At 42.9% G+C, this 23,257-nt stretch overlaps 1 protein-coding gene across 4 annotated transcripts in view; it reads right to left on the reverse strand.

The window, feature by feature from the left end:
• Positions 1 to 23,257, reverse strand: part of SORCS1 (sortilin related VPS10 domain containing receptor 1) — a 539,290-nt gene that overhangs the window by 341,101 nt on the left and 174,932 nt on the right. For all 4 annotated transcript variants that reach the window (XM_024734898.1, XM_024734896.1, XM_024734899.1 and 1 more), the window contains exon 2: positions 12,407 to 12,474. In XM_024734898.1, the coding sequence (XP_024590666.1) occupies positions 12,407 to 12,474 (68 nt within the window). The remainder of the gene's footprint in view (positions 1 to 12,406; positions 12,475 to 23,257) is intronic.

Raw genomic sequence — 23,257 nt, forward strand, 5'->3', positions numbered from 1 at the left:
CTCTTGCTTTCTTGTCCTTCTCCAACACCTCTCCGCAACTACACAACCAACTGCTTTCTTGAGGATGACCCACGGCTCACTGGAGTGAAAGCACAGCCATGCTGATTCCAGGCTGTAACCTGGGCTGGGGTCTCAGCATTGCCCAGCACTGCCTTCCCTGAGTAGTCCCACCTTGTGTCTCCTCAGCAGCTCCTCCAAACCATTTGACTTCCCTTCTTGGTGAAAGAGATGCAACACTCCTCCTTTTGGCCACCCCTCACCCACCTTGATTGACCATAGCTGGATCACCCCCCATATAAGCTCCAAGTCCATACGTACTCCGCCACTCAATCCTTGACCAGTTTTATTCCCTCCTAAGTTCTACATTTTCATTCCCTTTCCATGGATTCAACCCCCATCAAACAGGGTTGTCCTCACTTAAGAGGTCTATGACCTCTTTCTTTTTTAGTTTTTTTTTTTTTTTTGCGGTACGCGGGCCTCTCACTGTTGCGGCCCCTCCCGTTGCGGAGCACAGGCTCCGGACGCGCAGGCTCGGCGGCCATGGCTCATGGGCCCAGCTGCTCCGCGGCATGTGGGATCCTCCCGGACCGGGGCACGAACCCGTGTCCCCTGCATCGGGAGGCGGACTCTCAACCACTGCGCCACCAGGAAAGCCCCAATGACCTCTTTTATGCAAAAGCATCTTTCTTCCTTTAGGTCTCTTCACAGCTTCTTCCTTGAAAGAGTTGTCTCTATATCCTTTTTCTCATTCACTAGGGGTAAGTGCTTGGTAGATGTCGACAGAGCAGATGTATGCAGTAAATAACCTTGCCACTCACTGGATTATCCAAGACAAAGGCAGGAACATCACTGAAGAAATGTCTCTTCCTCTCACCTTCTCCCTTATCCAAATGGCCCTATTCATTTTTACTTTATAAGGTTTATTGAAATCACCACCACCACCTATCCCATATCACATACTCCACTCCTTCACGCCCTAAAATAAGTCAGCCCCTTCTCAGCTCTTATTTCACTGACTACTGTTCTCATGGTCACGAGTTCTGCTCTTTTCCACGTGAATACTCAACATGACACCAAGATCCATTTATTTTCCTAAAATTCATATTTCACAAAGTACCCCCCTTGCCCCAAGTGTATTACTTCACTTGGGATAAATATCAGAACACTTAGCCCAGAAGAATATGAACTGTCCTATTTCTATTTTTCCAAAATCATCTCCAAATACCCTGTCCATACACAGGGTGTACTGCCGTCTTTTACAGTTTCCTCAATATGCCACACTATCAGCACCTAAAGGTGCCTAGAATACAGTAGCTACTCAGTAAATCAACAATTAGCCTCCTTTACTTGTCTGATTCCTACTTGTTCTTCAAGATTCAAGTCAGATATCCTTTCAACCAGGAAGCGTTCCCTTCTTCAACCCAGGGCATATTACAGCACCAATATAATTTCTCATTTATCTCTCTCTCTCCCGCTAGACTGTGAATTCCTTAAGGGCAATAATCAAATCTTATTCATATCTGGATTCACACTATGTATCATGATTCCAGGCATGTATTTATTTACACATTCAATTAATCTGATATATCTCACTTGAAGGTCTATGTGCCAGGCACTTTATTGGGCATTCAAAATACACTGGAAAATAAGATAATATCTCTACCTTCAGGGAGCTTATATTCTAGAGGTGGCATCAGTCAATAAACAAGTAATAAATAGAATCATTATGGATCATGACATGTGCAATGAATGAAATAAACAAAGACCTATGGTAGAAAGAAACAAGAGATCTCTTCTTAATAAGGTGGACATAAATGTTTTTTTTTTTTTTTTAAATAAGGTGATATTCAGGCTGAGACCTAAAAAATGAGGAGGAGGTAGTCATGTTGACTGAAAAATGAGACTCTATGTTGGTAGAAGGTAAGAATTAAATTGTGTCCTGGGTATCTTTTGACCTTCTTTGTGCCCGGTACAAAGCTCTATACTCAAAGAGCATTTACTCTCCACGGTTTAATTACTTATTAGTAATAAGCTCAAGTTTTGGCTTCAAAGGATGGACCAAAGCATCAGGTGAGGAGGAAATCCCTTTGAGGGGTTATAAGGATATGGAAGCATTGAGCTCCTACTGGAATTGGATGGTGGTGACCTAAATCTCAAGGGACCCCAGGGATGTAAGATTCCACCATGTAGTGTTCAATGGCAAAGCAGCAATACCAAAACTGACATCCTAAACACTTACTGAATCTATAACCAGATTTGATGTTGGAATGCCAGCTGTTCTGCTTTTTCTCTAGTAAAATTTTCTTTATTGTTTCCTGAGGTCATACTGATAAATTTACTATACTGTCAGGATGATGATAGCTTTTGTGTATATCTCATCCGTTATTTGCTAAAAGGAGAAGTGGAGAACTCAGTGGAGTCAATCACTGCGGCAAATGAGGGGTGTAAAGATGCAGTCTGAGGCCAGAGCCTCACAGAAATCTCAGGAAGGCTTGCAGCATCTTCAGGCAGAGCTCAGCCAGATTCTAGTAGAAACAGCCCTCATGGTGGTGGTGGTGTGCAGGAAGATTCTGACAAAATCAAGGGGCCCAACATGCATGCCAAGTACCCTATGGCTATAAATGGGTTCCTCGACTTGAATCTGGGCTTTTCACACTTGGCACTGACTGTGCTCCTACTCCTGAGTGCAATACAATGGTGTTTCACAAGGTCACGTAGCACATTATCCAAAACAGTGTTTCCTATATGGAAGGCATGAGGTTAAAACCTAGGATTAAAAAAGTACGAGAAACAGACCTGGCTTTCAGAAACCCTAAACCATTACTTAATATACTCTTTCTAAGGAAAAAAAAAGCTACTTAATATACGTGCCAAGTTCTATTTCAGGTGCCAAGCAAACAAAAATAACTAAGAGAAGATCACAGTCTTTGAGTTTCCAAGCTGGTATGGAAATAGATGAACATGGACAAGAACTTGTGTACAACTTTTACACTGCATTTGCCACACTTGTATAGTCACCCACTGATTATCTGCCCTTCACTAGGTTTTCAGTTTTTGTAGGGAAGGAGCAATTACTTACTTATACCTATGTTTCCAGTGCCTATCTAGCACAGTGCCTGCCACAGAAATAGGGACAAGTAGTTATTTGTTAAACTGAACCAAATAAATATACATCTGACAACTATTATAAGATGAAGATACATAATACACTACAGGATTACTGAGGAAGGAACAATTACCTTTGCTTAGTGGGAAAGGGGAGGTAGAGAAAATGGTTAAACATTGCCACGGACCAATAAACATATAAAAAGATGCTCAGTATCACTGGTAGTCAGGAAAATACCCCCTAAAACACTCTGATCAAGACATCATTTTCACTCAACAGACTAGCAAAATTTTAAGTACTGAAAATACCAGAGACCTTCAAGGTGGCGGAGGAGTAAGACGTGGAGATCACCTTCTTTCCCACAAATACATCAGAAATACATCTAGATGTGGAACAACTCCTACAGAACACCTACTGAATGCTAGCAGAAGACCTCAGGCCTCCCAAAAGGCAAGAAACTCCCCACATACCTGGGTAGGGGAAAAGAAAAAAGAAAAAAACAGAGACAAAAGAACAGGGATGGGACCTGCACCAGTGGGAGGGAGCTGTGAAGGAGGAAAGGTTTCCACACACTAGGAAGCCCCTTCGCGGGTGGAGACTGCGGGAGGCAGAGGGGATAAGCTTCAGAGCCACGGAGGAGAGCACAGCAACAGGGGTGTGGAGGGCAAAGCAGAGTGATTCCCGCACAGAGGATTGCTGCTGATCTGCTCACCCACCGGGGCAGGTGGGGGCTGGGAGCTGAGGCTCGGGCTTCGGAGGTCAGACCCCAGAGAGAGGACTGGGGTTGGCTGCATGAAAACAGACTGAAGGGGGCTAGTGAGCCACAGCTAGCCGGGAGGGAGTCTGGGAAAAAGTCTGGAGCTGCCAAAGAGGCAAGAGACCATTGTTTACTGGTGCACAAGGAAAGGGGATTCAGAGCACCGCGTAAACGAGCTCCAGAGACGGGCACAAGCCACGGCTATCAGCACAGACCCCAGAGACGGGCATGAAACACTAAGGCTGCTACTGCAGCCACCAAAAAGCTTGTGTGAAAGCACAGGTCACTATCCACACCTCCCCTGACAGGAGCCTGTGCAGCCTGCCACGGCCAGTGTCCCATGATCCAGGGACAACTTCCCCGGGAGAACCCACGGCGCACCTCAGGCTGGTGCAACGTCACTCCAGCCTCTGTTGCCGCAGGCTCGCCGCGTATTCCGTACCACTACCTCCCCACAAGCCTGAGTGAGCCAGAGCCCCCTAATCAGCTGCTACTTTAACCCCATCCTGTCTGAGCAAAGAACAGATGCCCTCAGAAGAACAGACGCCCTCAGGAGACCTACACGCAGAGGCGGGACCAAATCCAAAGCTGAGCCCCAGGAGCTGTGCGAACAAAGACGACAAAGGGAAATTTCTCCCAGCAGCCTCAGGAGCAGTGGATTTAATCTCCACAATCAACTTGATGTACCCTGCATCTGTGGAATACCTGAATAGACAACGAATCATCCCAAAATTGAGGCAGTGGACTTTGGGAGCAATTGTAGAGTTGGAGTTTGCTTTCTGCATCTAATTTGTTTCTGGTTTTATGTTTGATCTTAGTTTAGTATTTAGAGTTTATTATCATTGGTAGATTTGTTTATTGATTTGGTCACTCTCTTCCTTTTTTTAATATATAGATATATATATATTTTTTTCCTTTTTCTCTTTTTGTGAGTGTGTATGTGTATGCTTCTTTGTGTGATTTTGTCTGTACAGCTTTGCTTTTACCAGGCTCCCTGACTTCAGACTATACTACAAAGCTACAGTAATCAAGACAGTATGGTACTGGCACAAAAACAGAAATATAGATCAATGGAACAGGATAGAAAGCCCATGCACATATGGTCACCTTATCTTTGATAAAGGAGGCAAGAATGTACAGTGCAGAAAAGACAGCCTCTTCAATAAGTGGTGCTGGGAAAACTGGACAGGTACATGTAAAAGAATGAAATTAGAACACGCCCTAACACCATACACAAAAATAAACTCAAAATGGATTAAAGACCTAAGTGTAAGGCCAGACACTATAAAACTCTTAGCGGAAAACGTAGGCAGAACACTCTATGACATAAATCACAGCAAGATCCTTTATGACCCACTTCCTAGAGAAATGGAAATAAAAACAAAAATAAACAAATGGGACCTAATGAAACTTAAAAGCTTTTGCACAGCAAAGAAAACATAAACATAAACAAGACGAAAAGCCAACCCTCAGAATAGGAGAAAATATTTGCAAATGAAGCAACTGACAAAGGATTAATCTCCAAAATTTACAAGCAGCTCATGCAGCTCAATTTCAAAAAAACAAACAACCCAATCCAAAAATGGGCTGTAGACTTAAACTGACATTTCTCCAAAGAAGATATACCGATTGCCAACAAACACATGAAAGGATACTCAACATCACTAATCATTAGAGAAATGCAAATCAAAACTACAATGAGGTATCACCTCACACCAGTCAGAATGGCCATCATCAAAAAATCTACAAACAATAAACGCTGGAGAGGGTGTGGAGAAAAGGGAACCCTCTTGCACTGTTGGTGGGAATGCAAGTTGATACAGCCACTATGGAGAACAGTTTCGAGGTTCGTTAAAAAACTAAAAATAAAACTACCATACGACCCAGCAATCCCACTACTGGGCATATACCCTGAGAAAACCAAAAAGAGCCATGTACCACAATGTTCACTGAAGCTCTATTTACAATAGCCAGGACATGGAAGCAACCTAAGTGTCCATCGAAAGATGAATGGATAAAGAAGATGTGGCATATATATACATTGCCACATTACTCAGTCATAAAAAGAAATGAAATTGAGTTATTTGTAGTGAGGTGGATGGACCTAGAGACTGTCATACAGAGTGAAATAAAGTCAGAAAGAGAAAATCAAATACCATATGCTAACACATACATATGGAATCTAAAAAAAAAAAAAAAAGGTTCTGAAGAACCTAGTGACAGGACAGGAATAAAGACACAGACATAGAGAATGGACTTGAGGACACGGCGAGGGGGAAGGGTAAGCTGTGATGAAGTGAGAGAGTGGCATGGACATATATACACTACCAAATGTAAAACAGATAGCTAGTGGGAAGCAGCCACATAGCACAGGGAGATCAGCTCAGTGCTTTGTGACCACCCAGAGGGGTGGGATAGGGAGGGTGGGAGGGAGATGCAAGAGGGAGGAGATACGGGGATATATGTATATGTATAGCTGATTCACCTTGTTATAAAGCAGAAACTAACACAACAATGTAAAGCAATTATACTCCAATAAAGATGTTAAAAAAAAAAAGAAAATACCCAGTGCTAGTGAAATCATTGGGAAATGCACAGTCTGTTATTGCTTGTGGGTATAACAGTAAGTATACACAAGTGTAACACAAGTATAACAGCTTGTGGGTAGAAAGTAATCTGAGGTATCTATTAACACTATAAATGCATTTGGTTTTGATACCGCAATATCCCCTTTAGGCCTCTAGAGTACTTCACAAAGAGAAAATTACCCAAAATGTAACAACATGTTTACAGACATGTTTATTGAAGCACTATATGTAATAGCAAATATTGTAGAAATCAGACAATGATCCAATAAAAAGGTCATGGAGAAGTAGTGTAGCTTGGAGTTAACAGAACACACTCAGGATCCATCTCTGACACTTACTGACTACATGAACATCGGGCACATTAATTTTTAAGTCTTAATGTTTCTAAGCCTCACTTCTCTCATATGTAAACCTGGGATACTAGTAGTGCCTATTCTACAGGGTTGTTATGAGGATAAAAAGCACTGAAAACACTTCCGGGCTCAAAAGAAGCACTACTCAACTTAATTAAGGATTCAGTTGTTAAATTCAGTATACAACATCCATACTATTTGATGCTTATAAACCTGACCCATTTTTCTTAGTGTATTCACCTGGACAGACACCCATAACTCACTGTTAAGTGAAAATAACAGGTTGTCAGAGTCCTATGAACAGTTACTCCTACTTTGTCAAACAAACAAAAAAGTGGTCCACATACATATATATGTGTTGGTATTTTTGAGTTGGGTCATAACGATATGGACAGAATCATACAAAACTCTTACCGTCACTGACCTCAGGGAAGCTGGATCAGTGTGGGCAGTAAAAGACTACTGACACTTTTTGTTTGCCTCTGCATTGTTTGGTTCATTATAATGAACATACTTTTCTTCTTGATTTTTTTGAAAATAATAAGATTTAATCAAATGAATTTATAAGTCCAGGACCCCCAAGCAGCTCTGCATGACACAAATATGGGGATGGGAGTGGGAGTTACAAAGCTCAAAGGAATCCAGAACCCTAAGCACCCCCTGATCCTGCTGGGGAGCTTGGCTCTCTCCTGGGGGAGACTGGGAAGGCACTAAACATTTGCAAACACAGGGATGAATGAATAGCATCACTGGATTTGTGTAACACAAAGAGCCCTTCTGCAGGGAAATTTCACACTCTAGCTTTATTCTTTTTCTTTTTTAGGATGACTACCCCCATTCTCTATTCTTGTATTTGTGGCTGACTGAAAGCTGGATTGTGTAGCTCAACATCCTTCAAAGCTGAGACTAATAATCTATCCAAGACGCTCTATGCTTTTCCCCTGGATGAGGAGTAGAAAGGGAGAGAAGCTTCCAGCTAATGGGAATCACCCACAGGGTTGGCAGAGAGTCACCATCTTCAGGTCAGCTTCTGTCAGCCTGAATCCCTTGAGCTCTCCAGAAAGTACTGGCTGAAGCCAACCCCACACAGATGCTGCTTCAAGGCACTCTACAGCCATTCTCTCCACAAAGACTCTACTGGGAAGCTTCTCTTGATAATCGCAGTGTGTAACATCCAAGGAGAAGCAAAGTGACTCCCGTGACAAGGAAACAGGGCTGGCTCCCAGTGCAGAATCAAACGGCCTAACCCATTCTCTCCGCCTTAACTATATGCTCCTTCATCCCACAAAAGCAGGTATTGCAGCTTGAGAAGTACATAACCGTGGAGATGTGTTCGGAAACTTGTGTTTCATGTGGATCAGAAAATAGGACACTAGGGAGTTCGAGAAGTCAGCCAGGCCAGGCAAGCTCTACAACAGACACACTGCAGGTTGCGTATCCCTTTAAGAGAGTACACCTTTAGTCCTTCCAGAATTGCCTAGGGCTTCCTCACCCGCTAAGCCTCTCTCAGCAGAATGCTGACTACCCTGGCACAGAGGGAAAAAAGATGATAATTTCTTCTCAGAGATACTGTATCTAGATTTTGACATTTTATTTATCTCAACCTTTAAGCTTCTCTTGCTTCAGTATGGTAAAATCACCAGCTCTACCAAATCTCACAGCTTAATCCACTGGAAAGTAGAGAAGATGTTGAGGTGTAGTTAATTGTCCTGTGTCAGATCATCCCCCTTTCCTCTCAGTTTGACTCCCTGAGCGAACGACAACACAAAACGAAAACAAAATCAACAACTTGCTCCAGGATTAAGGTGTAATCAACGGCAAGATCAACTGGGAACCAAAGCTCATTCATTTGGTACAGCGGCATCTCGCTCTGTCAGCCAGGGTCTGTGCATTCCGTGAGGTCGAGAGCCCTAGAACATCACTGCAAGGTCAGCTGCTTCTTGGCCTCTCTCCTATTCTAAGACCCCAGAGACGTTTGCCACTTGCCCCCTTTGGACTATTCAGCCAGTAAAAGTTGTAAAGAATATGCGCTCAATCAAAAAGCGCGTGTATCTATTTGTTGGGCAAGAAGCCATTTCCCTGTGACCCAGTATTTTTCTGGAATAGGGCAAATGCTGCTCAAAATGTCATAGCACTTTGAAAACCCTATTTTTAATATACATATATGTATATAACAATCATATTATATATATATATAGATACATACATGTATACATATATATATGATTAAAATGTTGTTTACTTATGTACAGCAAGATCCCCCAGAAGACAGATGGGATTCTGGATGATCAATAAGCAGTGAAATGACCGAAGTTTATAACTAACACGCCTGTAAGTGTGTGGGCTATTATTGACCAATCGTGTGACCTTGGCACACTGTAAAAATGTTTTGGGAGGATGCAATAACGCAAGTCAAGCACGGAGCACCGTGCCTGACACATCACGAGTGCTCGATCAAAGTTAATTTTTGTTATTGTCATTATTTTCATGAGCAACAGCATCACTGCCGTTACCATGAAACCAGCAAGGTGTTGGGTTTAAGGACGTAAAGTCTAGTTGAGAAGAGAAAATATACACATGAGCAAAGTAAAGGAGCAACACTCCTGGGATCTGGCAGCTCTGGGTGCTGCGTAAGTATCTCCTTCAATACAATTACATGAGGCAGGTTACAGGCAAGTACAGTCCTCTCTCATTTCAACTGTCCAAAGATCTTTGTCTCTCTAAACAATGAAGTCCTGGAAGGCAGAATCTACATGCTATGGATCTGTGTACTCACCCAACTTTCCTTCCCTAGGTAAGAACCATATAAGGCCTAGAGGAGTTCATCAATTCATGTTTGTTGAATAAATGAGTGAGAAAGAGAGTTATATATTAGTGACCATGCAGTAGAGACAAAATTGTAGTATTCACTGGTCTATGCAAAACCAGATACTTACTGAGCACTATCTATGTGCTAAGTCCTGCATTCAGTGCTGTGAGTGCCCTGAGTATCTCTGAAACCTGGCCTGTGCCCCTAAGAAGCCCCCGACGGCTGGCATAGGCGGGTTTTCTGAGAAGATTGTACAAGCTGGTACAGGAGAAAATGAGTCAACACTTAGCAGTCTAGTCTCCTTCAAGGTGATGTGGAATCATGAGGACCTCTCTTCCTGGTCCCATCCTTGACCCACCCAGGCCTGTCCCTCTCCACCTCTACGTTAACACCCCCAAAATGTCCCCTAAAGACCAAATATGGGCACCATGAGCCACTCAAAAAATGCAGCCCCGAAAAGCAATTGTGAAGTATTCTACGTATTCCCTTTTCTCCTTTCGTCTTTTCTAAATTGTCTTTTCAGGCATGTACTCTTCCATCAAAGTATTAAAACGAGCAGTTGCAATAACATAGAACACCCGCAGGAATCATTTGCCACATATGACATGTAGAACATGACATATATGGCAAATGATTATTGTGGGTATGTTAGAAAAGCAAATAGAAATGGGTATATACACACACATATTACTTGTACACATGTGTATATTATGTGTATATACGCGCGCGTGTGTGTGTATATGTATACGTATGTATATATCTTCCAGTGAAATTGATTCTAAGATGGAAAAGTCAGCAGGTCATTCTTGCCACGCTTTCCCAGGCTTAAGCCCACGGAGTCTGCTCCCTCAGAAGGGAGGTCTGGTACTACTGGAACGTGATGCCGTTTTTATTTCACTAAGCCCCTCCCTTAAGATAAGCAAAGAATATTCTTCCTGGACTGAGGCATCAGTAATAGTGCCCCATCGGAGAGAAAGAAGCACGCTGAGCGTGAGCTTCAGCAATCCAGGACAAGCTGTTCCTCACATCCCCCCAATATGCGCTTCCCAGGACTACTCAGGCTGGGAGTTACGGCTGCTCTGCCTCTGTCCCACTGAGACAGAACTGCACATCTTTTAATTTTCTAATATGCCAACAACACTTTACATGGCAGATGCACTACACAGTAAAAGCTGTTTTTTACTTTCATTTATGCACATACATTAGAGAAACTTTCCAAGGAAGCATAAGCTTACTCAGAGATGCTGATGAATAGGTACTGAACTTAAACAATACAGCAGGAGTCAGGCCCTTAATGTATCAAAGAACTGTACTTTTTGAGGCTCCTACCAAACTTCCCACACTTGAAATCAGTTACATAAATTTCCTTGGGGCAGAAACTCTGCATAATTGACCTCCTACTTGGGGAAAGAGCTCAATAATTGAAATGCCTGACAACAAACAAAAGAACAGAAACTAGCCTTTTCTTTGGTCTACTAGGGTTCTCCTAAGGCACAGGACAATTTATTTGGGGCTTCTTGTACACAATGTCAAGCCTAATAGAAAACAGACATCAGGTGAAAATGAAATTTAATGAACAATCTTCTTGTGAGGCCTGGTAGGTTCCTCTGGGGTGTCTATCCAATCCATGAGCCTCCTCTTGTGTGACCACTGCAATCTCCAATATGAAGCAGGCACTGAAACCAAACTGCTTCCATGTAAATCAACTTTCCCTCCCAAGCCACTGTTGACTGCACCTGACACAAACAGGACACCTGACACAAACAGGGTGACTGCAGTCTTTCTCCCTAGACCTCAGCACTGACACTGAAAGCCAAGAGGCAGCCTCTCCTGGTCATGTGAACTGACAGGTAATGGAACCCCCCCACTGATCTTATGTGGTCGACACTCACTAGCTTTGGTCTGCCCACAGACCACTCCCACCTTTCTGTATAACGACCCTCACTTAGTCTGTGTGTGCGTGTGTGAATATCATCTCCAGAGTTTGTCTCCACCCTCTCCCAGGTCAGGGACCACCATGTGATCCAGGCCTGACCAACCAGAGGACGTGCTCTCCTGGACTTCAGGGATTGGTTCGGGCATGGGCCCATGACACAGGCTGGTGGAGAAGAGCCAATCAGGAGTGAGATAAATCAATATTTTTTTACGAAACAAAACGAAACAACAGAATGTATAGTTTCCAAGGAAAAAGGAGGAGAGAATAACTGCCTGGGCATTTGAGGACCTTCTTTCGTGCTAAATCCAGTAAGTTAGTCTGCCCTTGAAGAATCTGTTCATTCATTTGAAAAAGTACTAATTGCGCACTCTATATGTGTGATGCAGTAGTGTGAATCCCAGAAATAAAGGCAAGCGTGTAAGTGTGTGTGTGCCCCTTTGTGCTGCAGAACCACGGAAGGGAAGCTGTGAAAGAATGTTGCCCTGGTAGCCTGCCTGGGTTCTGTAGACCTAGAGATTACCTTGATCCCCTCTGCAAAGATATCCTTATTCTTTCGTTTCTGCCCCACTAAGCTCACAGATCAGTGAGAACTACGGGAACCAAAACACATAAAGACAACCTAATAAGCAGTTTAGCAAAAGGATCTGTGACCAAAAGAAGAGGTCTATAAAAAGGAAGGGTCCAGCCTTCCTGGAAATAAACCCCAACCCACCGCTAAGGGAAACGAAGAGCAGACAGAGGAAGAAAGAGTACAAGGAACCAGAAACCTTCCCACCAGGAAACGGGGGTGGGGGTGAGCAGCCAGCCGAGGACATCATGTTTAAATAACACAGTAATTATTAGCTCAGCTTCCCTACCTCCAAAGCGAGCTCTCCGTGATGCTCCCCAGGTTATAGTCATAGAGCTTTGTCAAAATGAGAATCACCTGAAGGCAAAAGAAGAAATCCTGGTTAGTTTCAAACAACGACAATCTCATAGAACTGAAATGGCCCAAGGGAGGGCTTAGAATTCCTTTAATGGGCACTTCACACAGTCGAATGAGTTGTTGCAGCATCCGCTTACACAGATTGGGGAAGGGTTTGCCTGTGCCTTCCCTTAAACGGCTCAAGCCTGATGCCCTCCCTCACCTTCTCCCTCTCAGCCGGCAGCAAGACTTACCTGCCCATCCAGGCATTTCTTACCCTGGTGGGCTTAACACTTTCAGGAAGGCTAGCAGAGCTGTCAGATATGTGTCCTGCAAGGCAGCCACTGAGCAGGTGGATGGGAGAGAGGAAGGTCAATGACACAGGTCCCAGCCCTCCTTGCTGTGCCAGACGGGGCAGGTAACAGCCTCTCTGAGCCTCAGCATGCTTTCTCTCAAAAAGGGTGGCTGTGAGGGCTTAAATTAGGTCATAAATGCAAATTACGCTTCAATTAGCGTGGGGTTCTTAAATGCTAGCTCCTTCTCTTTCTTCTTCTCCTCTGTGGGTTTGGCTTTATTTCCTCTGATCTCCCAATTTCTGGGAAAGCCACTGGACTGAAGCAACAAGGACTAAAGCAACAGCATTTTAACAGGCACAGATCTCTGTCTTATGGGGTCCTGAAGCTTACAGAATTTAGGGAGCCCTTCATAAGAAACAAGATATAAAATTATGAGTTCCAATCTCCACACCCTGGGAAGGGGGGTATGCAGTTAAGGGACTTGGAAACCTAAGCTTCATTCACTTCTCGGCAAATCTTCCCTGAGTTTAACCTGTTGCTCTTTTCAACCTCACTCAGAGGAAGCTAAACTACTTAGCTCATTCTTCTAGAATTCACCTCCTATGAACTTACTAGGAGCCCAGGATTTTGCCTGATGCCCAAAGGGAACATACCTACAGATGAGGCCTAGTGGTCTGGGATCCACTGAAACTCATCACCCGGCTCCGCTGCGTTGAGTGAAGCACAGGAGTGCCATGACACTTGGGAAAATGCAACAGAGCAGTGTGTTTCTAACCATGGATGGTCTCAGCCCTTATTTGCTCTCCTCACATAATGAAAAGAACCTAATAGCTCTGCTTTGTTTTCTGCTGAGGTTCCTATTCCTCTCCTCATACTCATGACCTAGAACATTTGGCCCAGTCCTGCTGTTTCCAACTCAGCAGAAAAGTGGTGACATCAATTTCCTGGATTTTCTCTGAAGGCCGAGGGCTCAGTTCTAGCCACAGTGAGCACAGAACAGTCTAACCTCGAATTCCAAGGCAGCAAGATGCCAAGAAGTGCTGAATCCTTCCACGTTCTACTCTGCTAGCACAGGGCTTGCTTCACTGAAGAGCAGATTCTGATCACTTCTTTCACAGCAAGTAAACTGGAACTCCATGACCTTAGGTTTGCTCCAAGTTCAAGGGAACAAAGGACCACGGTCACTCCAAGACAGGCAGAAATCTGAGGACCTGTGCTCTAAGGCCACCCATCTCCTTAACCGCTGCGCAGCCTCCTTCAAGGATCTGTTCAAAACTTACTTCTTTAGCAAAACGTAAGCACGTGTGAGGCTCTGGGCACCCCATGGGCACGTCAGATGGCAGGCCTGCGGTGGGGGCATATGCTTAACAGATCCGTGTGCCAATTAAGTCGCTTGAAGTGCTAAATTTCAATCACCGCCATCCCAGGAATGCTGATCAGCGGCAGCGGGGTGGCTGTGTGAAGACACAGTGATGTCACTGCCCCACCTCGATATGATTTTGCGGAACAGGCCTATAAATCCCCCACCAAGAAAATGGGTGTGTGGGCATAAAGCATTTCTAGGTAGTTGCTCTCCTGCTACAAGTAAACTGAATAATGAAGTTCAGCTGGTCACAAACTGCCCCTCCCATCCATCTGAGGAGGGAATTCACTGGAGCCCCAGAGAAGGAACCTTTTTAACCCAGCGTGTAATGGTGTGGAACCCCTCACACATACACAGAAGGTGTTCAAGCAATTCACAGGCAGGCGGGCAGGGAGGTAAAAATCCACTCCCTGACTCTTCTTGCTGGGCTAGTAAAACGAAAATGCCAGTGATACACTCAGGCAGTTTGTCGATACTGCACCAGATGAGGTGTCATTTACGGCATTTCAAGGCATATCTGCTTGGATCAATCTAATCTTTCTGTTTTCAGAAAGAGAGCAAGAAAGAAGGGAGAACTGCTGACCTTTAGTTATGTTTTCAATCGATTATTTGAAGCTTTTCCCCTCTTCGTTTCCCTTTCCTGTCTACATGCATTATTTACCTACCACCTTCCTTCGGGATGGTGACAGTCATTATATTAGGTCGGATTTGCTGTTGTTTGTTTGTTTTTCTGCTCTGGTTAATTAGCAATACTGTTCTACAGAATTAGCATCTGTTAAAGGGTCACAGCCAAAGCTACCACCCTTAGATGAGAAAAAGAGGTAAACACAATTGTCTGCCTAGTCTGGTTCTACTGTCTACCATTTTTGTGTATTTATCAAACAAACAAACAAAAAATCACTGGAATTTATTGATCAAGTGAAATGTTATAAGTACTTAAAAAATATATAAATCGTTATTTTTATTCATTTGGTAAACAATTTTCACGTATAGATTTAATTCCGAGTCCAAGTGTACAGCATTTAATTGTAAATCCAATCAATGAGAACAAGGCTGTTCTGATAAATACTTTCACACAAAGTGGAGTATCTGTGAACATCTTGTTTTTTTCCTATATCTTGTTCTCATGATATAGTACCAAAATATCCTTGATTCAAAACAATAAGTGGTGACCATATGGTAATACCTTTTTTAGGTTCCTCTTTAAATCTTAGGATATTTTCTTTAAATAGCTATAATCTAAATATCTATGACTAGACAACCTCTACCTACACTGTGTCACTACCTCAGTGCCCACTTATTTCTGGGACTTCCCACAGTGACATGTCTAAGGATCCCCCAACCAGTCTAGGAGCTGCTGTCACCCCAAGTCACCAGTCCTGTTCTTTTGCTGGGGCTCCTTCCTGCCATATCCACTGCTCATAAAGCTTCTGGGCGGGTGGCGGGGGGAGGGCGAGGAGGAACTTCATTTTCTCCATACTTATAAAGAGGATGTTGAAGCCTATCCACCAAGCTGCTGTTTTCAAATCACTCATTCCTTGGAGGATAAGAGGGCACCAGAAACTGTGCCAGGCTCTGTGCAGGGATAAATGAGGGTCTTCAAGGGAATGAAGCTTCCTTTGTGGCTTCCTCCCGAGCAATGAGCTCAACAAACTATTACCTCTTTTTCCAGGGTCTCCGAAAGCTCCCACTGAATAATTCCACCAATTCCAGCCTCTCACCTGCCCCTCTGTATACAGGTATTAAGAAACCATCACATAAAGAAAATGTAGTATTCCTAATGCCATCTGCAGCAACATGGATGGCCTAGAGATTATCATACTAAGTGAAGTAAGTCAGAAAGACAAATACCCTATGATATCACTTATAACCGGAATCTAGCATATGACACAAATGAACTTATCTATGAAACAGAAACAGTCTCACAGACATAGAGAGCAAACTTGTGGCTGCCAAGGGGGAGGCAAGGGTGGGGAGAGATGGATTGGGAGTTTAGGAGTAGTAGATGAAAACTATTATATATAGAATGGATAAATAAGGTCCTACTGCATAGCACAGGGAACTACATTCAATATCCTGTGATAAACCATAAGGGAAAAGAGTATCAAAAAGAAATACAGTATGTGTGTGTGTGTGTGTGTGTGTGTGTTTATATATATATATAACTGAATCACTGTGCTGTACAGTAGAAATTAAAACAACATTGTAAATCAACTATCCTTCAATAAAATAAATTTTTAAAAAAGGAAAATGTAGTATAGTAGTCCACACAATGGAATATTATTCAGCCATAAAAAATGAAATCCTGCCATTTGTGCCAACACAGATGAACCTGGAGGGCATTTTGTTGGCAAAATAAGCCAGATAAAGAAATATAAATACTGTATCATTTATATGCAGAATCTAAAACAAACAAAAAATGATCTCATAGAAACAGAATAGAATGGTGGTGGTTAGGGGCTGCAAGGAGGGGGGAAGTGAGATGTAGGTCAAAGGGCACAAACCTTCAGTTATAAGTTCTGAGGATCTATTGTACAGCACGGTGACCATAGTTAATAGTACAATATTATATATTCAAAACTTTCTGAGAGTAGATCTTAAGCATTCTCACCAAAAGAGAGAGAGAGATCTTGATCTTAGCAATCATTACACAATGTATATTTATATTAAAGCATCTCGTTGTGTACTCTAAATACATTGTTTGATTTGCCAAGTATTCCTCAACAAAGTTGGGGGAAAAAAATCACAATGGACCCTGGGAAAGGAAGATGCCAATTCATTCCTCCCCTCTGCTAACCCCAACTTCTTTCTGCTCTCAGTTACACAGCAAAAGCATAGAGACAGAGACACTAGTACAGCTGTCCTTGGTATCCACGGGGGATTGGTTCCAGGACCCCCTGTGGATACCAAAATCCATGGATGCTCAAGTCCCTTATACAAAATGGCATAGTATTTGGATATAAACTATGAACATCCTCTCATAGACTTTAAATCATCTCTAAATTACTTACGATACCTAACACAATGTAAGTGCTATGTAAATAGTCATCACCGCGTGGCAAATTCAAGATTTGTTTTTGGAAAATTCTAGATTTTTTTCCAAATATTTTTGACCAGTGGATGATTGAATTCAGGGATGCAGAACCTATGGATACGGAGGGGAGACTGTACATGGACGACTACCAGTCATTTTAGTGTAAGATAGCAAAAACCCGTAAAAATGAGTAGCAAAATGGCAGGGCAAGCCTTATATCTGGGTCTGGATTAGAATGAATGAATACAGCAGGCAGCAGGCTAAGTTAACATAGCAGAAGTCTCCATTATGCCGAGTGTTGAGACAGGTTACACCTTAGAATGTGACAGCGGGTAGTTTTTTTTAACATAAAAATATAATTGAGAAATGAAACTCCAAACATATAAGGAACACCTAAAACGCCTTCCCAGAAACCTGATTCTCCACAGTGTACCTTTAAAACTGTCCCTAAATCGATTATTAGACTGCAACAAACCAAAATTTACTCTATCCTTCCCAAGTAGTAGCACAGGAATCCCTCATTCATTTTCCTAAGGAAAGAACATAGTGTTTTCATCCTTTGCTAACTTAAAGCATGTGCCCCAGAGGAAGGAGGATGGAAGGTGGGGTGGGGGAGTCAATGCAGTTCCCCTTCCTTCATCCCCTAAGAAGGAATGTGCATATCCTCCCTGGAGTGGCCTCTCCTAATTACTTTGCTTGTGAGTAGCAACCTGCTTGGTAGCAGCGGACTAATGAAAATCTTTTCTGAAGGAGTCTGCAGAGCAAGCTTCCTATTCTTCTTAAACTATGAATTTCGGGTAGCTCTGGGAGAACTAGTGGACATTCAGGGAGATCTGAGTTCCACTGGGACATCTGGCCTGGCCACTGGCCTTCATCTCATCCCTCCTTCACCTCAGGGAAATCTTAGAAAAGTAGGACATGTCTCCTCATTTTTCAATTATTAACGATTTTCATTGTTTTTTTTCTCACTCTGTGTCCAAATGTGGAGGTAGAATCTAATCTCAGGGGCAACATAAGTGGGCTTCTTAACAGTGAGCACTTTGGCTACAAGACCCTAAAGTCTTTTCATTCCTAAGGGTCTATAGCTCCAAATCCTGAATAATGAAGAGGGTGACACGGGTCCCCGTCTATGAAACGACATTTTCTTTTGTAATGCTCTCAGTCATCAGTGATTCAGGGGGAGCGTGGGCAGATGGTTCCATCCTCGTAAGGCTCGGGGTGGCTCATCAGAACTCAACCCTGCCAGTGTTCGTAAGCCCTCTCTCCTGAAGGGGGCCATAGTCAAGCTTGCACGAGCATTAGCATAACCACATGGAAGATGTTCGGTTCAGGGGCTGCAGCTGGCTACCCACATCCTCCCCCCACCAGCTTCCTGAAGGCCCTGGTGTCCCCTCATTGCCCAGTCTTGAGTGTCCCCTCTCTGCTCACTGCACCAGCTTGCCAGAGACATTAGGTTGGATGTTTATAAAGATGTGGATGGAAGCGAATACGGAGACAGAATAATAAGGGCCCTGAAGAGATGTGGAACAATCTTTCATGGGGATCAAAGGGTTGGATAAGATAGAAGAGGGGTATTCAACAGCCAGAAAGTTGTTTTGTTTTTGGTTGTCTTCTTTGCACTCCAGTTTTAGGGAAATAAAGAAAACTCACAACAGTGGTTTCCCTATAATACGCATGTTCCAGATTGTGTCTTTGGTTCAGAAAGCCTTATTCAACCTTCCAACTTAAACAGAGGTTCTCATTCTTTTAAGGAGCCATGAATTCTTTAAGAATCTGATCTAATAAAAGTTGTGAGCATAAAACAATGAATATAATGATTTCACTGATCTCCTGAATCCTACGGGGGTCATGAATCCAAGGATAAGAACCTTCTGTAATTCCCAGAAAACGGGAGCTTTGTTACGAAGAAAGAACTTTCAGCTCTAAAATTCCACACATTTAATTCAATAAACATTTATTATGTCTTCTTAAGAGGCAGGAATAAAAAATACGTGCTATCAGGACACAAAGGGAAAATGAGACTCAGTACCAGTTCCTGGAAACTCACAGTCTAGTGGAGAGGCAGAGCTGTACAAAGGTGGTTACAAAATAAGGAAGAAAAAGGTATGTGGCAGGAGAAAAGTGTTTATAATCTTTTAGAGAGCAAGAAAGAAAAACATCCTCAGCAAGAGCTTCTTACAAAAGGAGGCATTCAAGATAAATCCCGAAGGATGTGTGTGACTCTGACGGACTTGAGAGGCTATAGAGATGATACTCTAAGGGAAGGGAGAATGAGGATAGGCATCCAGAGATGTGAAAGCTCACAGAGCAACAAAGAGAACAGGTCCCCAGATTGAGCTCAAGCTTAGATTATGGGCAGTGCTGTAGTAGGAACTGGTCGAGGCCCCCCCATTATGTTAGCCCTTATTCTTTCCACCCATTCAACCGGTCTCCTACAGATGTTTTTTCCTCCTCTTTCTTGCTTAATTGAACTCTGAAAATGATTGCCCCCTAGTTAAAGCTGTACTATACACCTGATGTTTACTTCTCCAAGACAAAACTCCCTAACATTCCATTCCTTTGTGAGAATTCTTCATTCCAGAAAGAAGGTCACGGAATGATAACCTTGAGGACTACTGGAACCTGTTCCGGAACCACCTGACGCCAGCCCTAATGATCTCAATGTCTCCAGGAGAAAAGAGGAATGCAAGGCATCAGCCCTGAGCCTTATCTAGAGCCCTATTTTCCACCCTGAAACTATAAGACCCCTTCTTATTTCCCAGGAAGAGGGACACAGTCTTGAGGGCGTTAGCCTGCTGTGGCCCCCTTTGCCTGGCAAAGCAATACAGCTACTCTCTTCTGCTCCTCCAAAGCTATCTCCGCATTTCTGTTCGGCACCGGTGAACAGAGGCTGGGTTTTCGGCAACAGCAGAAACACGCAAATATCAGAATAGAGAGATACATTCGGCTCTACTGTGAAGGGCCTTAATATTAGGATGGCAGCGTGCTTTGCTGAAAAGAACAAAGGCTTTGCAATCAGCAGGAGACCAGATTTTGACTCTCAGTTTAGCCACCATATCTGTTAGCATATCTTTAGCATGAGAAATGGAGTATTAAAAATGACTCAAATAATAACAGATGTGTTATCTCATGTAACAAGAGGTCCAGAGTTGATGGGGTTCCACGACTAAGTTAGCCTAACAATGTCATCAAGGACCCAAGGGATACGCATATATCCTTTCTGACAACACAGGGTGCTACCTGCCCTCGTGTTAGCAAGGAGGCTGTGACACTTCTTTGCAGAACGTGCAGACACAGCTACTTCCAGCAAAGAAAAAAAGAGCCTCTAGTGTCTATGTATGCTTTTGTTTTGCTTTGTTTTAAATTAGAAAGGAAACCCTTTCCCAAAAGGCCTACCGACAAAATCTCTGCAGTTTCAATGACCAGGATTCAGCCACATGCCAAGCATGTGCGATAAAAACTGAGAAAACAAGGTGGGCTCTGCCAGCAAAGAAAAAGTGGGGAGTGGCCACTACAGTTAGTATCTGCCCCTGCTTCACCCTGAATAAAGCCCTTAAATACTGAATTGACCGCTCTTATTTAAATAAATAAATATCAGTCAAATGAGAAGATAATGTTATCTTGCTTTTTTACCTTGTAGAGTTTTGGGAAGCAACCACGGTAGGAAGTGGGAAAACTCTCTGTAAATTTTAAAATACTGTGCAAATGTAAGCAGTTGCTATTATCAATAACATCTAGCATTTCGCGGATACCTACTTTGTATGCCAGACAAATTTCATTATTAAGGGCATTTCAAGTACTTACATGATTTTTTTTTTTTTTTTCCTGATGAGAACATCAAAGCTAAGTAACTTAAAGTACTCAGCTAGTAAGTGGGGGACAAGTTTAACTCACATTAGATACAGACTCTTATTCACTGTGCTTAACTCTCCCCATGGTATACAGCTTAATATGAGTACGATCGTTGCTAGAGGCAAGGCAGAACCACTGAAGGATCCTCACTTTACATTCAGTTCAATAGTATTGAAGTCCTGTTACCTATCAGACAAGGTACTGATCACAAACTCATCCCTTTTTCTGCCTTCTTCCAGAAATTCCTGGAATATTTTTTCCTTATAATGGACAAACTTGAGTTTTACCTTTTTACTGACCTCAGATCAATGACATTTTTATTTGTCATTTTAAAAACAATTTTTTTTAAATTGTTGAACCCTGGTGAAATCCTTTTTTGAGGAGGTGATCCTTCTACTTAACTCACAACAGAATTTGGCTGTCCCGGGATTAGGAGTTCCTGACAATGAATGTGCATACATCTAACTGCAAATTTCAACAGACTGTGTTATTATATCAACATTTTCAGGAGGTTTACGTGAATGTATAATTGTGCTCCATTTGAGTTACCAAAGGCCAGAGAAATCAATAATTGCTAAACTAGATTAAGAAGCCCCAGAGGGAAACTGAAAGGTTGATACCATGCAGGCACACACAACCACACGTGCACTTGAAGTCATCAGATGGAAGTAATCCAGCACATACAAACACAAGTTGAAATGAAAAACCAGTAGAGGGCTTCCCTGGAGGCTCAGTGGTTGAGAGTCCGCCTGCCGATGCAGGGGACACGGGTTCGTGCCCCGGTCTGGGAAGATCCCACATGCCGCGGAGTGGCTGGGCCCGTGAGCCATGGCCGCTGAGCCTGCGCGTCAGGAGCCTGTGCTCCGCAACGGGAGAGGCCACAACAGTGAGAGGCCCGCGTACCGCAAAAAAAAAAAAAAACAGTAGAAAGAGTGGGATGAATTTGGGGTACAGGGCCAGCTAGAAAGCAGTTAGTAGATTTTTGCCTCTGGAAAGTCCTTAATCCCCAAATGACCTTCATGTTTTGTAAAAGCCCGCACATAATTTAATGTAATGTTTATTCATATGATATCCTCTGCATGACACTGAAATGGTGTGAGTTAAACAGTCACTGGACGCCCCCCCACCACCACCAGGGAACTTAAAAGACAAGACAGTCAACAGAGACGGAGACACAAACAGGGCATGCAGATAACCTAATCAACACTAGACACAGGGCAAACTGCAGCATACAGAAGAGCCTTTATGGAAGTGGAAGGTTTTTTAGTAAAATTTGCTATGCCCTTCCTTTGAGTCTGTTTCCCTGTAGAGGTCATTTGCAGCATATAAGGCTGGCCCAGGAGCTGTGGGACACTGTCCCAGCAGTTTGCACATGAGGAAAACTGTAGCTCTCACTGGAAGCAACGCACATCTCTTGCCACCTGTCTGCTGAAAGTCAAGTTCTTTCTTGTTAGTAACAAGAAATGCTTTAAATAAAAAGCTATTACGCTCTAATCCTAGAGCCAAGTCATTATATTTAGCAAACAAATCCAAGCTTGTCAAACCCACCAGACCTAAGTTGCTTTTGGATGCAAACCCTGAATATAGAACCTTTCATCATCACCTTGCTCTTCAATTCCCCAAGGTGAGGGATGCTACCAACTCAGAAAAAAATAAAAAGTACTCTCTCCAAAATCTAGTTATCTTACAGTGTCAAGCCAGACAGACTGACTGATGACACTTCATTCCTATATTTTTTCTTTCCTTCTCCTCCTCCTCTTCTTTTCTGAATAATAAAAAAGAGGATAATTTTCCAAACATAGATCCATATCTAGTGGATAATGTTGACCATTTCATACGCTTCTTCCTTTAAGTAAATTACTCTGCCCTAAATTATACTCCATTTCAATCTTCTGTGTTACAGCAAAGGAAGTAGGGAGACGTGAAATTAAATGATATATTTTTTTCTAGAAAACAGCAAGATATCGGCACCAGTGTCATCCCAGAAGAGTATCAAGATAAAATGATTGCACAAAATATGAGGAAAATGCATATTCAAGATGAAACCTCATTAGACAGGGAAACAGAAAATATTAAAACAATAGTAAAATAGAAATATTAAAAAGAACTGGAGATCCAAAGCCAAAGCTTCAAGATATGAAAGCAACTGAGGCTAGAGCATGGGGGGGGGAGAGAGGCTAGCAGCTCAGTGGGTGGTCTGGAGTGCTACAGTGCAAGGAACCTATTGGAAATGTCCTCTGCAAGTCCATCATTTCATAA

This window comes from Neophocaena asiaeorientalis, unplaced genomic scaffold (assembly GCF_003031525.2).
Source record: "Neophocaena asiaeorientalis asiaeorientalis breed wild unplaced genomic scaffold, Neophocaena_asiaeorientalis_V1.1 scaffold240, whole genome shotgun sequence".
Classification (NCBI taxonomy): Eukaryota; Metazoa; Chordata; class Mammalia; order Artiodactyla; family Phocoenidae; genus Neophocaena; species Neophocaena asiaeorientalis.